This window comes from Macrotis lagotis, chromosome 3 (genome assembly GCF_037893015.1).
Source record: "Macrotis lagotis isolate mMagLag1 chromosome 3, bilby.v1.9.chrom.fasta, whole genome shotgun sequence".
NCBI lineage: Eukaryota > Metazoa > Chordata > Mammalia > Peramelemorphia > Peramelidae > Macrotis > Macrotis lagotis.
In genome coordinates this window covers 15,707,506-15,725,341 of record NC_133660.1, presented here as the reverse complement: position 1 = coordinate 15,725,341, position 17,836 = coordinate 15,707,506, and the positions used below count along the sequence as shown (strand labels likewise).

Genomic DNA, 17,836 nt, shown 5'->3' with positions numbered 1-17,836 from the left:
GTCCATTTTTCCTCTTATAAACCTCTCTCTCATTAGTGAACTCTTCCCCTGTCCATAGATGACAGCAAATTGCTTCTTTGCTTCCCTAATTTATGATTCCCCCCTTTATATTTAATACATGTATCCATTTGATTTTGTCTTGTTACACAATGTGAAATGTTTGTCTATGTCTCATTTTTACCTGACTGTTCCCCAGTTTCTCCAGGAATTGTGTTGATTGAAAGACCATGACTACAAAGGAAATTTTTACTTCCTGGTGGGGAGGGGTGTGTGGGGAATTATTACCCCAAGAGTTGAGACCTTTGAGTTAGGTATCTTCAGGATACCTAACCCATTATGCTGATCAAACTTCCAATCTTTTATCTAGTACAAATTGTTTTGATAATTACTGTTTTATGGTTTATTTCTGAGATCTGCTAGATAGGTCTTTTCCTTTATCCTTTTTTCCCCATTATTTTCCTTGAGTTTCTGAACTTTTATTACTATACCAATAATTATTGGTAACTTGATTGATATGACTCTAAATAAATATGTAATGTTGCCATTTGATTTGATTTGATTTGACCTACCAATTAGCAATTAATATTCCTTCAATTATTTATATATTTTCTTATTTACATGAAGAGTATTTTACAGTTGTATTCATAGTTTTAATTTGTGTGTCTTGGAAAGTGAATTTTAATTTAAATGGAATCTCTGTATATCTTCCTGCTGGATATTTTTAGTAATATATAGAAATGTTAGTGATATATGTCACTTTATTTTATATTCTGAATTTTTGCTGACATTCATTGCTTCAATTAATTTTTAGTTTATTTGCTAGAAACCATCATGTCATCTGTAAAAAAAATGCTAATTCTGTTTCCTCTTTGCCTATGCTTATTCCTTCAATTTTTATTTCTTCTCTTATTGCTTTAGTTAGCATTTCTAGTACTGTATGAATGTTTTTGCTGATTATGGAGATTCTTGCTTTACTACTAGTATCATTGGAAATGCCTCTAGTTTGTAATGCTCATTATAGATAATATATTGGTTCTTGATTTCAGATATGTATTGATTATCAAATTATGGAAAATTCCATTTATTTCACTGCTTTCTAATGCTTATTAATAGGATTGGCATTTTATCTTTTCAAAAGCTTTCTTTGTATTTATTGATTTTTTCATTTTTCTCACTCTATGGTCAATGATGCTTCCAGTTTTCCTTATAATGAAGCAACTTCATGTGATTGATATAAATCTAACTTGATCATATTGGTAACCACTGAAATATGTCAAGGTAGTCTCCTTGCTAATAGTTTACTTTGAATTTTTGCACCGTGACATCAGGTAATGGTTTTATTTCTCTGTTTTGACTTTCTCTAGTGTAGCTATCAAGACTATATTTGTATGATAGATCCAATTTGGTAGTACCTCTTCTTTGCCTATTTTTTTTCAAACAGCTTTTGTGGTACTGGAATGAATGATTCTTTAAAAGTTGGCTAGAATTTGCTTCAAATCAGTCTGGCCCTGTTTTTTTCTCCTAATTCTTATTTTGCTAATCTAGGCATTTTCCACTTTTGGTAAATATTGATTTCATTGGGTTATTCATTTTTATTGGTATATATATATTGAACAAAAAATTTCTAATAATTTATTTCTTCTTCATTGGTAGTAAAGTCACCTTTTTTCATTTTGATAATGGGAATTTGGTTTTCTTTTTTTTGTAAACCAAATTAAATAATAATTTATCTATTTTTTAAAATAGCCTTTAGATGAGTAGTCCTATTTTGGTCAGGGCTGTACATGATGCTTTCTTAAATCCCTTCCCATGCTAAGATTTTGAACTAGTTAATTCATTCTATTTACTTCATTCCCAGATGCCAAAAAGTATCCTGCTAATTAAGACCCCACCCAAAAAAAATGAAAAAATGAAGGGACTCACTAATCCTTATTCTGGAGCAAAGAAATGAGTGAATGGTTTTGAATAGACCTTCAAAAACTTACATGAACTGATGCAAAGTGAATTCAGCAGAACCAATAACAATCTACACAGTAAAATAAATATTATAAATAATATTATAAATAAATATTATAAAGATAATCCACTTTTTGAAAGAATTAGTGTCTGTTCAACATAATCACCCACTCACATTTTTTTTATTTTTTATGTATTATGCTTATACCACAATTCAACAATTCTCTATAAACCACTTAACATAAGTTAACAAATTCAAAGCATCTTAGGACTGAAAGGAAGCTGACAGATCATGCCATGTAACCTTCATTTTTCAGGTGAAGTTCAAAGGAGGAAGGAACTAATCCTTTAAGCCATTCCCAAGCAACAGAACCTGTTCTTGAGATGAAGTCTTCTATCTTCTTGTGCAATTTTCTTTCTACCATATTTCTACCAGAATATGACTTCTCCCTAAAAATGTATAGATGAGAAAGACAGACAGAGACTAGAGATTAAAAAAATAGGAGGGTAGGAGAGAGAGGGGAGAAAGAGAGAGAGAGAGAGAGAGAGAGAGAGAGAGAGAGAGAGAGAGAGAGAGAGAGAATAGATATTATATTCTTACCATACTAAACAGGGGTTTTGTCTTTCACTTAGAGAAGATATCTCTAAATTATTGTGAAATAGTGAGAAAATGAATAAACAGAAACCTTTTTAGATGACCCATAAGATCTAGATTTATCTCTGCCCACAATCCACAGAGCAGCAAATGTTGAATTGATCCCAGCATTGTAATGGAATGAAAAATAACTAAGATTTGAGATACATTTGGCTGCAGTTTCTAATTCACGAGTAGAGGATGTGACTGGAAGCCCTTCCTCTGGCAGCAAGGGTCGGAACTCAGAGCTCTCAGTACATTTACCAAGAACCATTACCTCAGTGCCACCTATTAGCAAGGAACAACATTAGTTCCTATTCAGAGGAGAGAAAATATGACTAAAGAGACTACAACATAGACAGTATTTGTTGTTAAAAAAAAAAAAAGGATGATTCTGTATTAACAGATAAGGTGATTTGATTATGTTTATTCATAAATTTTACTGTATCGATAGCTCTTCAAGAAGAGAAGTCTGACATAATGAATAAAGAGTTGCCCTTAGAAACAGAAGAACTGGGTTCAAATTACACCTCTGACACATACAGGCTGTATAACCCTGGGCAAGTCCTTTAATCTCTCATTTCTCAGGCAACATTTGAGTTTGCAGAGTAGTTACAAATCTGTACTAGTACCTGGAATTCCCTCCCTAGGGCTTCCTTACGTCAATGAAATTATAAATCTAATATAAAAACTTATTTTTCCTAATATTATACTTCCTGGTATGGCACATTAAGTGACCATATTGGACATTTAGTCTAGATTATTTTAGCCTCTTTGTTGATATGTTTACCAATATTTTGTATTAGCTGGGGTGCTTAGGTTTAGTTTCCTCTCTCAGCTTTATTCCTTCATTTTTCCAGACCATGCTTGAATTCATAGACATACTCTGAAAAAGTTAATTATTTAGGGACAGCTAGGTGGCACAGTGGATAGAGAATAAGTCCTGGGATCAGGAGGACCTGAGTTCAAATCCAAACTCAAACACTTAATAATTACCTAGCTGTGTGACCTTGGGCAAGTCACTTAACCCCATTGCCTTAAATAAATAAAATAAAAATAAAGTTAATTATTTCTCTTTATTCTGAACAAAAAGAAAAGAAAATAGAAAAAACATTTGGAAAATCAAATATGAATTTCCTTCCAATTCCATTTGACTTAGATTCCCTAACTCATATTAGGGATTTGCTAGTCGTTTATTTGACATCTTTTGATAAAAACCACTGTTTTTATTTTTTATGTATGCTTATTATATATGCCTCAGTTCCTATTTTTTAAATCTTAACATTTTCTATTTATATTTAACATATTCTATTTCTAATGCTCATCCCCTGAATTATACTTCTAGTTTTGCTGTTATACAATTGGATATAATATTTTCTGATAATTTTTGTTATTTCTATTTTACAATGCTCTCATTGTTATTTTTCGTTGTATTAGGGTAATTTGACTGTCACCTCTTTTAAAAATTAACTATTTAATTGATAATTTAAAATACTGTTTTGTTTTCAATATCTGATCAATCTTTTTCTTTTTCTATTTTCTTTTTTCTTCATTAATTTTTTGGTCAGAGTTTTTATTTGGTGCTTGTTTTGAGATGCATTAGATGTCTCTTTTTTTTCAATGTGTTCTCAATTCATCAATATTTCATTTTATCTTTTTAAAAATGTGTATACTGGAAACTAATGTTTAAATGCTCTAAATCACTAAACATTAGGAAATATTAGGAATTCCATCTCACACCCATCTGATGGGCTAATAGGCACTTTAATGTACTGTTGGTAGATTTGTAAAGTAAGCTAACCATTCTGGATAACTATATTAGACTATTACCAAAAAGTTACAAAATTATGCATTCCCTTTGACTCAACAATACTACTACAATGTCTAAAGCATAAAAAAAAAGTTTTAAAAGAAAGAAAAGATACTCATATTTACAAAAAATGTATATAGCAACTCTTTTTTTTGGGGTGGTAGCAAAGAATTGGTAGCTGAAGGGATAACTGAATTTGAGAATGACTAAACAAAATGGCATACAGGAATGTTATGGAACATTATTGTGCTATAAGAAATCATGAAAATGGGGCAGCTAGGTGGCACTGAGGATAAAACACTGGCCCTGGAATCAAGAGGACCTGAGTTCAATTCCACACTCAGACCTTTGATACTAATAGCTCTGTGACATTGGATAAGTCATTTTAATCCAGTAAGATCCCACCAAAAAAAAAATGAAAAAATGAAGGGACTAGTCCTTGTGCTGGAGCAAAGAAATGAAGTGAATGATTTTGAATAGACCTTCAGAAAGTTACATGAACTGATGGAAAGTGAAGTCAGCAGAACCAATAACACAATCTACACATTAAGAGAAATATTATAAAGATAATCCACTTTTAAAGTATTAGTGACTGTTCAACACAATCGCCACTCACATGAATTTCAAAAGATTCATGATGAAACATGCTACTCACTTCCAGATAGAGAGTTGATGAACTCAAAGTACAAACAGGAGCATATTTTTATCGCTTTGTTTTTGCTGTTTTTTTTCTTAGACTTGCTTTTTTCTGCTAATGCAGAAACTTATTTTGTTTGACTTTTTGAAATAGTAATAAGTTTTGTTTTTCTTGCCTTCTCATTAAATAAGAGAAGAAATGGGGGACGGAGAGAATTTTTAAACTGAAGAAAACAGTCTTTATACTTGAGATAATTAAGTGTTACAGTGAATAGAACACTAGGTCTGACATTAAAAAGACTTGAGTTCAGATCCAGTGTCAAATACTTTCTAGCTGTATCGTGTTGGACAAGTCTCATATCCTTTGCCTCAGTTTCCTCCTCTGTAAAAAGGGGATAATAATAGCATCTACCTCCCAGTCTAGTTGTGAGGATCAAATGAGCTAATAATTATGAATTATTAAATTAAATTAAAAGGTCTATATAAATGACAGCTATTATTAATTTTTAAATATTTTAAAGAAAACTAAGAACTATCTGAACAACATCCTACAAAATTTGACATATCGAATTGAAATTTTTTCTGTTGGTGCAATTAGTTTTGTCCTATAATATGATACATATTTAAGAATAAATAGAATGTTATTTTTTCAGAGAAATACTATCTGTTCCCTGAAGGGGAAGACTATTTTCTTTATAGTTTTTATTTTCCCAATGATTAGCACGCAGCAAGTACCTAATAAATGCTTGAAGTTTTATCAAAAATAGCAACATTTATTCTACATTTGAGTGCTAAAGCTTTCTTCCCACAATCTTTAATGAATGCAGTTCCCCCCAACTTATGGTCTACTTAGGATGTTTGTCTCTGCATATTTATTTAGGAATCTTTTATGCCCATGAAGAGATTGTTTTTCAATGTTATTTTTTAAAGGTACTTTGTTCTCCTGAAATGGGTATGCAAATGTGTATGTATTCTTTGATACCCTTTCAATAATCATCAGGGCTTAATATATCCTGGTGTATGTAAGGTTGTTTTTTTCTCAAATTTTCTGTTGAGAGCCTTAATTTATTTATTGCTTAGACTTGAATTAGATTTAGCTACCTCCGAAAGAGGGTTAATGAAGTACCCAACAGTTGTTTTCTTACTATTTAGATTATTTTGTGATTCAGTAGCTTTTATTTTGGGTACTTAAAAGTTATGCCATTCAGTTTATATGGAGATTTAACAATAATATTAATTTACCATCTTGGGTTTTATATAGTTTTATTATCTCCCTTAACAATATCTATTTGTTTTTGTTACCTTGAATGAGACCATACCAGTATGGATTTTTTTTAATTGAGTTGAATAGAAATGAGTTTTATTCCAACCTTTAATTATAATTCTTTATGGATATTTATATTTTTCCTTATGTTTTTCTTTGTATAAGGCAATGGGGTTAAGTGACTTGCCCAAGGTCACACAGCTAGGTAATTAGTAAGTGTCTGAGTCTGGATTTGAACTCGAATCCTCCTGACTCCGGGGCCAGTGCTCTATCCACTGCACCAACTAGCCACCCCTGGATTTTTATATTTTTAAGTGACTTTTTATTTATAAGAAATGGCTGGGTTTTACTCTTTAATCCATTCTGCCACTCCTCTCAATCATATGGGTAAGATAAAATAATTTCCACTCATCCTCAATATTAATAAATTTATAATATTTCATCCATTTTTGTAATATTTCTATACTGCATTCATAACATTTTTGAAAGAAATGAAATGGATAAGAAGCATCTGTAATTATATTGTAAATTCCTAGAGATGTGGTACTATTTCATTTCTATCTTGGTATCTCTGTTGACCGGCACAGCTTCTAACACAGCTCATAAAACCATTTATTTGTCAATTAGTCTTCAGGATTATACATGCATGTGAGTAAACAGCACACACTTAGTGTAGGCATTACACCCTTTGCCATCAGAGGTGAGGCTCAGCTCTGCCCACTGGCCACCCCCTCACCATACATTCCTGGTTTATAGTTTAATAAACTTAGCAGCAGCTGAGTCATTCAGTGTTCAGTGAACCTCAGAACACCCGTTGAGTTCAAACAAATACAATTTTCAACCAGTTCTTCTGGAAGAATTGGGCTCCCTTAGGAATAATAACTGGCATATAGGTTTTTCATGACCCTTGGAAACTGATGCTTCTTTCCAATATATGTTCTAAGTTTTAAGGCTATTGAGATGGAATGAGTTGTCCTTAGACTAGCACCCAAGAACTAATCTGTCCACTCAGAGCTATGAAATTGTTCTAGCTTGTTCTTCATTTTGATCTTCCTGTGAATCTATGGTCTTATTGGTCTGTATACTCTATCTATTAGCAAAGATCTTAACTCCTCCCCAATTTCCCATCATGTGCTCCTTTTATTCACATTCTTCCCAAAAAACCTTTGAAGAGAAGAAATCTCATAAGACTGGGACTATTTAAGTTTCTTGCACAGATTTCAGTGAAACAAAAGGACAATCTAACTCTAATGTCTCAATCTGCTCCACTGGTGTTCAGGCATGTCTCTATCTTGCAATTTTTATCCCTTTTCCTAAGCAATGCTTTTATTGATAATATGTGGAAGATTGCTCCCAACCCCATTGCCCTTCATTCTTGGAGTCACTTGTAGTTCATATACCTCAGGCAAATAGCTACACCAGAAGAATATATGTTTAAAAAAATAACCTTTGTTTTATGGAGAAACTTGGTGTCATTAAAAATTCAAAAATTTGCCAAACATAATCCAACTCAGTCTTTTCCTCCATTTGTTAGTTGTATCAATCCATGGAACATTACAGGGCTTCATAAATGAGACCAATAATGATTCAAAAGATTTTTCTCCTAATTATTAATACTGGAAATACCAGGCACATGAGAAAAAAATGTTATACAGGCTATACTATCCATGTAGATGGATAACTTATAGAGCAACTCCATGAGACTTTGTGTGTGTGAGTGTATGTGCAAATGTTTTCCATTTTTTCAAATTTGTAATTCTTTCCATTATCATCCTTGAATGTCCTTGGAATGAGTTTACTGAGCTGAATCTTTTGCCAAGTTTTCTTTAGTGTTTTTTTTCCCTTCCCATTTCCTCTTTCTGATTTGTGACATGACTCCATTCATAATTATTCATTATCTGTCATAAGATTTTACAAATAAGTTCATAGTCTAATATGATGTTGTCTTTTGTAACTATCTTCATCTAGCAAATAAGTCATGTATTTATTAATTTGTTCCTTTTGGTCTCTTTATTTTGTCAATTAAGTTGCACTGGCATAACTTCTGGGTGAAATTATATCCAGTGCTGTCAATTAGGTTTAATGTCAATTCCTTGGCCATTTCTCAGTTTTGTTTTATTTTTTACAGCTCCTGATCTTAGTGCTGATGAAGAGATAGTCACTGTATATTTATAGAATACTAGGTGCCTTACAGATAACTCACATGTTGACATGGTCTGTTTCATCCCTTTTAATATTAGTTGATGCTCTATAGATCAAACTGCTAATAGCTTTGTTTTGGAAGAAGGAAGAGAATAAAATTTTATTTCATTCCCGATTATAGCTAATAATTCATTTTCTAAAGAAAGTCCATAATAAAGATTGAATTTTTTTTTTGCAAGGCAATGGGGTTAAGTGGCTTGCCCAAGGGCACTCAGCTAGGTAATTATTAAGTGTCTGATGTCGGATTTGATCTCAGGTCCTCCTGACTCCAGGGCCGGTGCTCTATCCACTGTGCCACCTAGCTGCTCAAAGATTAAAATTTCTATGCGATCTATATGTTTTAGTTTCTCTCATTCCTTCCTCCTTAGTCATGCTTTCACATATATTCTCCCCATTCTCATTTGTCCCAGGCTTTGCACTGAAATCACCAATTTTCAAAAGTGTATGTTGATTTTATTTGGAAATTTTCCCTAATGTTTAAAAAAATTTACATTTTTCTATGAATACAATGTGATCATTTTCTATACTCATTCCCTAACATTACAGTAAACTCTTTGTCAATATCCTATTCAATATTTTTGCCTTTGTATTCACAAAGATCTGTCTTCTCTGCCTTGTCTCTCCCAGGTTTAACTATTGCAATCACCTGTATCTCATATAAAGAATGTGTTTCTAACCCTCTTGTAATCCTATCTATTGTTTAAGGATTTATGTAAACTTAGTAGGAATTTTTATTTGAATGTTTAATTGAATTCACTGTTTTATTTGTTTTGGGTTTTGTTTTTTTTTCCTAAGGCAATGGGGTTAAGTGACTTGCCCAAGGTCACACAAGGCAGTTGTTGGAGGTCAGATTTGAACTCAGGTCCTTCTGACTCCAGGGCTGGTGCTCTGTCCACTGTGCTACCTAGCTGTCCTGAATTTACTTTTTAATCCTTCTCATCTTTTTTTCTTTTCTTTTCTTTTTCACCTTTTGTTTTACCATTATGGCTTGTTCAGTTTCTTTTGTAAGATCCATTTATTTAAAGCCTGTGTTTCTTGTTCTGTTAATTGATGTTTTATTTTTTGTAACCAATCATCATCCACTTCATTTCATTTTCATTTTCAATTTTACTGGTATATAATTGCACAAAGTATCAACTTTCTTGAGAGTTATTTCTATTCAGCACTCAAAATCTTCAACTCTATTGTCTGTCAACCGCTAACTGGAGAAGTCATATTCTTAGCTCAGAACTGATGCATTTACCTTAATTCCTCTGGCTGCTGACAAAGTCCTCTACTTTCCATTTCCCCACTTGCCTAATTTTCCAGTGTCAGTTTCAGCCTCAGCCAATATTCCCTGATTTCACTATATTCTATCTCTCTTACTTCCCTCCCTAACCAGTTTTGACTATCCCTTAGGTCTGGAATAGAATCACAGTATCACAGAAAGTTTTCATTATTAGGAAGTTTCCTCTAACTAGCCAGTAAACTGAGGGAATTTCATAGTTTCTCATTCCCTCAACTCCAACTGGTCAAGTCTCTTTCATCTTTCAAGGCTCAACTCATATGTTACTTATTCAATGAAGCTTTTCTTGATTGCCTCTGTTCCTCCAAGTGTCTATGGTCTTTCCCTTCTCAGATTTTCCATAACACCTTTTGGAACTTTTTGCTTTATACCTTCCCCCTCTCCTCTTCCATCATATTCTATTCTTGGTGTGTTTGTCACCATTATTGGAGGAAAAAGTCAAAGATTCTGGTTAGGTTCCACCTCTATATGAAATGGTCTCCCACTTAGTGGTATTGTTCCTTGAAATCATCTTGAATTTACTTCATCTAGATGGTGCACGTGCTTCTCTGCATACATCTTTCCCCAGAACAAAATGGAACCTGTTTCAGGATAGTTTTTTAACAATTTTTTACCAAAGTGTCTGGCTCATATGTATCACTTAATAATTCTTGTTGAATGGAGTTAATAAAATAATAATTGTTTTGTATATTGAGTGGAAATACCAAGGACACTCATGAGTCAAACATCCCTTTAATCTTCATATGTCAGATATAATCTCTCTTCTAATTCAGAGAATAATCCCTGACCTTGTAAGAGATTTCTAACAGAGTCTCTAGACAAAAGCTGCTTGGAAGAACTAACCTCAGGTGATTGCTACTATGACATGGAAACTGGAAAGAGATAGAAGCTGAACTTTTGACAAAATAATTAAATGGCAGAGCTATAAAGGACCAGAGAGACCTTTTCCATGACACATACTCCCTCCTTTCTCAAAACTGGTAAATTGATTTACCATTTAGTGTCTGACAATGTGCATGAGCATGGCTCTTTATACTATCTTCAGGTTGAAGAACTTAGTAAATTATATTGATTCATCCAAGGATTCTCAGCTTTTTATGGCAATGAGCTAGTTTTTAGTTTCCCCCTCCTCAAGAGTCTTGCAAGTTACCATGAAGAGTAAAAAAAGAGGTTGAGTGCAGAATTGTCAAAGGCAAACAAAAATGACAACAAAACTCCTTTCCATTCCATCTGAGGAGAAGCAGTGGCTGCCTCTACTCAGGCTACCCATCTGAAATGAATTCATTAGACTATACCTCTTGTCAACCTTGATCATCTGGGGATAAGTGACTAATATTATCATTGTTAAAGTCTGATAATTAATAGAAATATCCTGGGTGAATCAGTGAACTAGGGTCAGTAGAGACCCTTTCTGATTTGGGGTACAAATAGCTAAATGTGGCAAAATTAGGTCTATAGTAGGAAGAGCTCTTAGAGGGGAAAGAAACTAAGGTTCATCCCAGTAAGCAACCTCTAAGAAAGTATATACAAGAATGGAGTTGTGATACTCCATGACTTAATGGGTTTTAAAAAAAAAAAATTTATTCTGCATATTCTTCAAATTCTGAACATATGGGCTTGGCTTTTTTTCACAGAGACTGCAATCTAAGAAGAAAAATAACGAAAAGAGTTTTTTTTTCTTGGCTTGTGACCCCAGGAGGTGTTTTGATTCTTTCTGTTTTCATGCATGAAATCTAAGATAAAGATGTTCCCCATACCATAGTAGACTCTGCCCCACCCAGGGAAGGATGTTATTGTGAGCATACCTGGATTTGGATTTCATTAATCACTTGTCTGTTTTCTGCATATTTCCCAGGACAGCCCACTGGTCTTACAGTCAGACAGGAATGTTACCCTGAATGCCCGGAATGCCCTGGGCCAACTCACTGGCCAGCTGACTGTAGGTGAGTGCCACTGTATACCTAAAGACCTTCCTATTTGGCTTCTGTTCTCACTGTTCTAGAAAGTTTGCTTAAATCAGAACAAAAAATACCAAATGGGACAGGCGTTCTATGTCCCAGATTTGTGATGCAGGTAAAATGGACTGGTAGGAATGACATGTGACCAGATTGGGATTACTTCATCATCAAAAATTCCTCCCATCTTCAATAATTGTAATGATGATGATAACTGACCTTCATATAATATTTTAAATCTTGCAAAACACTTAACAGTGTATTCTTTTATTTGATCCCTACTACAACCCAGGAAAATAAGTGTTATTATTTACATGAGTGTCTTAACCTGCATTTGAACTCAGGTCTTCTTGACTACAGGTACAGAAATCTATCTACTATATCAATCATTACCGTTAGGTAGTTGTATTATTATTTCCATTTACAAATAAGGAACATGGGTTGACAAAAGTTATAACTTGCTCAGAAATGCCCAGCTAGGATGTATTTGAGGCAAAATTCAAACTCAGGCATTTCTGCTTCAAGGTCCTATGTCTTAGCCTCTATACCACCTGTGAGCTATGGCCATTTGGAAGCTCAGTATTGGTTGGCATATTGATAATACACTGAAAAAGTCTACTATCCATCACTGGGAACTCACCAAAAAAAAGCCTTGTATATGGCACAGGGGATAGGCTGCATTTCTGGCCTACTTTCCCTCTGAAAGAGGCAGTTCAGCATCTCCTAAAGCAAAGGAAGTCTTGTATTCTCATCCAGAACACCTCCGAAATTCTCAATATAAATGTGAGGGGGATAAGTTAATAGGAAATGGACTGACTTCTTCAAAAAATCAGAACAGATTTATTTGCCTTTGAAGACTCCTGCGTCCCCCCTTTCCTCTCCACCTTAATGAAAGTCTTTTCCCTCTATGGATCATCTCTTATTTCTCCTGTTTAGGGCTGAACTGTAGTTTATATGCTGTCTCCCCATTTTACTGTGAGTTCCTTCAGTAGAAGGATGACCTTCTGCCTTTCTTTGAATCCCCAATGCTTAGCACAGGGATTGACTCATAGTAGGTGATTAATAAAAGTTGCCTAACTAAACAAAAAAAAATTTGTTTGTCTTTTAGAGAAAAATGTTGAGCACAATTAGAAAAAGAAAAATTATTGTAATTGAAATCTAGCTAGTCACTGACCTCACTCTTCCAGGATGAAGGCAAGCTAAATCCACCCTATTATTTCTAGGGGCCCCCATCATAGGTTGACTTGGTCTCTCTAACTTCATGGACTTATGGACCAGTATATTCCCCACTGTTAACAACCAATGACTCAGTATCATTTAATCACTTTACATCAGTTAGCTGCTAGTCTCACCAAATTTACCTCATCAGAAAAAATCTCATTTGTTTTCCTTATCAGAATTGAATTCTATTAAATAGTTAGATAGCCAGTACTAAGATTTCCTTGTCTCTCTTTGTCTAACCCTCATGCCTATAAATTTCTAGGCAATGAAATCCACTTAAATTATTCATTGATTTCTCTTTTTTTCATCAAGGTGATTTGCAATATACACTAATGACAAAATTACTGCTGTTTCTCCCTCAAAGTTCACCTGAATGTATTCTACTGTGTCCCCTTCACTAGATTGTCTAATAGGAATATGGAATGAGCTGTTGAGTTGAATATAAGTTCTTAAAGAACAGTACTATTACTCCTGAACTTGATTTGACAAGCTGTTATCAAGCCAATTCGTTTGAATAATATGTAAGTATCAGGAACAATATTCCAATCAGTTGTGCTGGTAAATGTTTAACAACTGGCACACAAGGCAAAATATGTACGAACCACACTTCAAAGTTTAATTCACATTATTAATGTATTCTCCAATACTATCATAACAATAACAGTAATAATAATATCTAGTGTTATATAGTATCTACTCTCAAGTACTGTACTGTGTTTTTTACAACTAATGCATTTGTTACAGCAACCCTGCAATGTAGGCAGTATTGTTACCCCCATTTTATAGTTGTGGAAACAGGCAAAGAGATGTTAAGTGACTTGCCCATGGTTACATGGCTAGTAAATGTTTTAAGTTGAATATGAACTTGGTCTACCTGACTCTACCCATCACTCTAACCATTGTACCACCTAGATGCTTCAGAATTATGAAGACAATGAACAAGGTGATAAATCAAAACTTGAATGAGGGATCTATTCAGTCTGGCTTTAGTTCATCTTTCTTGATACCTAAGTTTGGGTCATCTCTGTACATGATTTTGAGATCAATGACTAAAAATCCAAGATTTGGGTTCTAATGGATTCCTCAATGTCTCCCAACCACTCTTGTCCTTTTAATCCAACTTCTCTTTGCAGTATACTTGAATGAATTTATTAGGCAGTTTTCTCCTTCACACATCCTTTTTATAATTTAAAACCCTTTTTTTGATAATATTTGTCATACATAAAGCAAATATGTCCTTACCAATCTTTGCTAGAGTATAATCTATATATCCCTTGTCAAGAGCAATTCATTTTTTGATTGTAAGTCACAAACCAGACCTTCAAGTTCCGTTCTCAATTTATCTTCTTAGTCATGTCTTCTCTCTGTATTTTTTGCCTTCAAAAAGTAGAAGTGAAAAAAAAATCACCTATTCTCCTCTTGCAAAGTCTTTAGTTTCTTTCCTAAGTCTTTTAATTGTTTCCAGGTTTCCCAGATTCCTTCTATTACTTCCATCTGCATCCTCACTGAATCAACTGAAGTGAGGAGTAATCTTCTGTCCTGACTAGAGCTTACTCTATTGATGCTAATGGATACTTGAGAATTCCTAAGAAGGAAACCACTCCTCTCCATTCTTTTTATTCTTCTTCTGACCCTTACTCAGTATTCTCTCACCTGTCCATTACAATCTGTGGCTCTGCTCCAATATTACCTGGAGGGCAAGCAACCGCTCCCTCCTCAGAGCTTTATTCTTATTAATATACTAGTTCTCTAATGGTTTTTCCTTCCTATTTGACATTCTCCCACTCTCCTAAAAAAAAAAAACAGATTCTCCCCCTACCATTTCCAATACCTTGAGGGGAAGGAGAATCTTTTCTCCCCATCATAGTCCTATTTCCATTTTTTTTTTTGGTTTGAAGAGAAGGAACATATTATTATCCTTGATAATTTGGGTTGTAAGAATTCATTCTTAGTCTCTCTTCACTTTTTTATTCTAGAAGGGAAATCAAGCAACAATTGGAGCATTTGTAGAAGTCATTTGTTAATGCAATGAGAAAAATGTGCTATGCACACATCCCTGGTGGTGAATGAATGAGACTTCTCCCTGTTATACATATACACATCACTGGTAACAGACAGATGAGTTATCTCCATACCACAAACACAAAAATGTGCAATCTATAGGCAAGCCTGGATAATTGGTTTTAGGCATCCATTCAAGAAAGTATCAAGGTCTAAGTTTAATCAAGGGGTGGCTAGGTGGCGTAGTGGATAAAACACCGGCCTTGGAGTCAGAAGTACCTGGGTTCAAATCCGGTCTCAGACACTTAATAATTACCTAGCTGTGTGGCCTTGGGCAAGCCACTTAACCCCATTTGCCTTGCAAAAATCAAAACAAAAAAAACTAAGTTTAATCAAATCAAGAGTCTCAACTATGCAACAAATCCAAAGGGCATGTGAAACTGAAAGGAGAAGATAAAATGACAGTCAGAAATGAAGAGGGAAAATCAGTCCAAATGTAAACTTCCATTTGGCCTCTAACATTATAATCCTTGATGTGTAAACAGAGGAAGTAGAAAGGCAGGGAAGAAAAAAAAAGATAAGAAAAAAGGTAGACTATTCCAACTATGCACAGAAGATATATGCGTTGGAGGTGGCACCACTGGGAGAGCATTGATCTCTTCTTAAGTCATCTTAAGAACAAAATGATATAAAAATGAGGTGGGGTATCTTAGAGTGTTTACTGAAAAAAAAAAGACAACTAAGAGAATATCAAAAAGGAAGCTCATTTCAAAGACAGATTCTTCCATTCTTTGTACTTATATCCCCAGTTCCTGGCATATTATAGGCATTTAACAGAACTTGTCAATTAGCTGATTGGCCCATATATTGCAGGCTTTTTTGGGTAAGTCTCTATTTAAAAATTTTTCCTTGGTATGCTTTAATTTTTTCTACCTTTCTCTTTATTCTTTCTAGTTTAGTTCCATATTCATTCCATAAAAATTTTAATAAATTGGTTTTTTCTAAAATTATTTTTGAAAAGATTTCTAAATGATAGATAGTAATTATTCTTTAAAAGTTTGATGGGGGCAGCTAGGTAGCTAGGTGGCACAGCCCTGGACTCCAGAGGACCTGAGTTCAAATCTGACTTCAGATACTTAATAATTACCTAGCTATGTGACCTTGGGCAAGTCACTTAACCCATTGCCTTGAAGAAAGGAAGAAAGAAAGGAAAAAAAGAAAGAAAGTTTGATGGAATTCTCCAGTAAATCCATCTTGGTCAGGATATTGGGTTTTCTCTCCTTTGCAATTCCTTCAGTTTCCTGAAATTGGATAATTCAAGATCTCCATGACTTTGGATCTTTTTATTCATTTGTTTATTTAAGTTGTCATGCCTTTATCCATTTATTAACACCTTAGTATGTGTCAGGCATCATTCTAAGAATTGAAAACACAAAGGCAAAAAACAGTCTATTCTGAAGAACTCACAGTCTAATTCTGTTACACTTGAATTTTATTCTTTATAGGAGGGTCTGATACTTATTTTTACTTTTTCTTCTCTGCCATGATTTCATCCTAATTTTTTTGATAATTTTATCTTCCATTGTGGTTTTTATTAATCAGGTTGGCTAAAAGTTATTCAATTTTGTTAATCATCCAAAGATCTTACTTTTGGTTCCATCATTCCAATAGTCTTTTTGTTTTCTAACAGATTTATTTCTCCTCTATTTTTTACAACTTCTTCTTTTATACTTATTTCAGGTGTTTATTTGTAGATTCTGTATTCAGATTCAGTTCATTAATAATCTTTTTATATTTTATTATTATGCTTTTCTCAGGGACATAATTTATCCTTTGGGGAATTCTTCAGTTTTATCTCATGTTGTACTATAATTGTATTTCATCTTGTTATTAATTATTCTATATTATTCTCTTTCACTCATACATTATTTAGGCATTGTGATTATTTTCAGGGCTATTTCTTTTACTTATCTTCCCTAGCATACTTACTATTTTTATTGTTTATTATCTCCTAAAGCTTCTTTTAGAATTTATTTTTCAAACAGGAATTTATAATTTCTCTGCATACAACTATGTTGATAATTTTTGTAAAGGGATGCTGAGAAAATGTGTATTCTTTACAGTTCCCATTTAGAAGATGCCTTAAACATTTCCACTCTAAATTCATTAGATGTGGTATTATTCTATAGGTTAAGTTTTTATTGTTTTTGTTATGTTTTGTCCTGCTCTTAACCCAACAATATTAAAGTAATTAAAGTAATATTAAAGTAATTAATGTAACACAATTGTGTTACTATGGTGGGGGAGAGGTGACTAGACTTTTCATTTCTTGATAGGATTAATGTCATTTTAGAGTTAAACCACCCCCACTATGGGAGGAAGTGGAAAGTTACATTCAAGACCTGTTTTGCCTTTTTTAATCCCATTTCTTGTATTAGGACAAAAGAACAAAAATCCCTAAAGCCAGCAAGACAGTGAGAGAAACCAAAGCAAAAATTCTACTTTTAAAAGAATGGAAAGAACATGTCAAGTTTAGAATAAAAGATGGATAGAATGCTACCAATGAAGGGACAAAATAGAATGTAGACTGCCTCTTCATAAGGAAACTCAGTCCGCTGAAGGTGAAATGATTTGTCCAAAATCAAATGGTCATTTTATAGCAGAATCTTAACTTGTATTGAAGTTTTCTGATTTCCAATTCAGCTACTTATACTATCTAAACCTTTGAATTACAATAAAATGCAATATTTCATCCTTCTTCTTTGATTATTTTAAAAGATAATATTCTTTCAGAAGAGCAGAGAGGGGAGAATCTTTGTTTTCTCTTTATTCTACTACTTTATACTTGATTCACTCTGAGTAGCTAAATTCC

At 33.6% G+C, this 17,836-nt stretch overlaps 1 protein-coding gene across 1 annotated transcript in view; it reads left to right on the top strand.

Annotated features, from left to right (window-relative positions):
• Positions 1-17,836, top strand: part of SGCZ (sarcoglycan zeta) — a 125,333-nt gene that overhangs the window by 84,281 nt on the left and 23,216 nt on the right. The window contains exon 3 of the mRNA XM_074227358.1: positions 11,643-11,730. Within this exon, the coding sequence (XP_074083459.1) occupies positions 11,643-11,730 (88 nt within the window). The remainder of the gene's footprint in view (positions 1-11,642; positions 11,731-17,836) is intronic.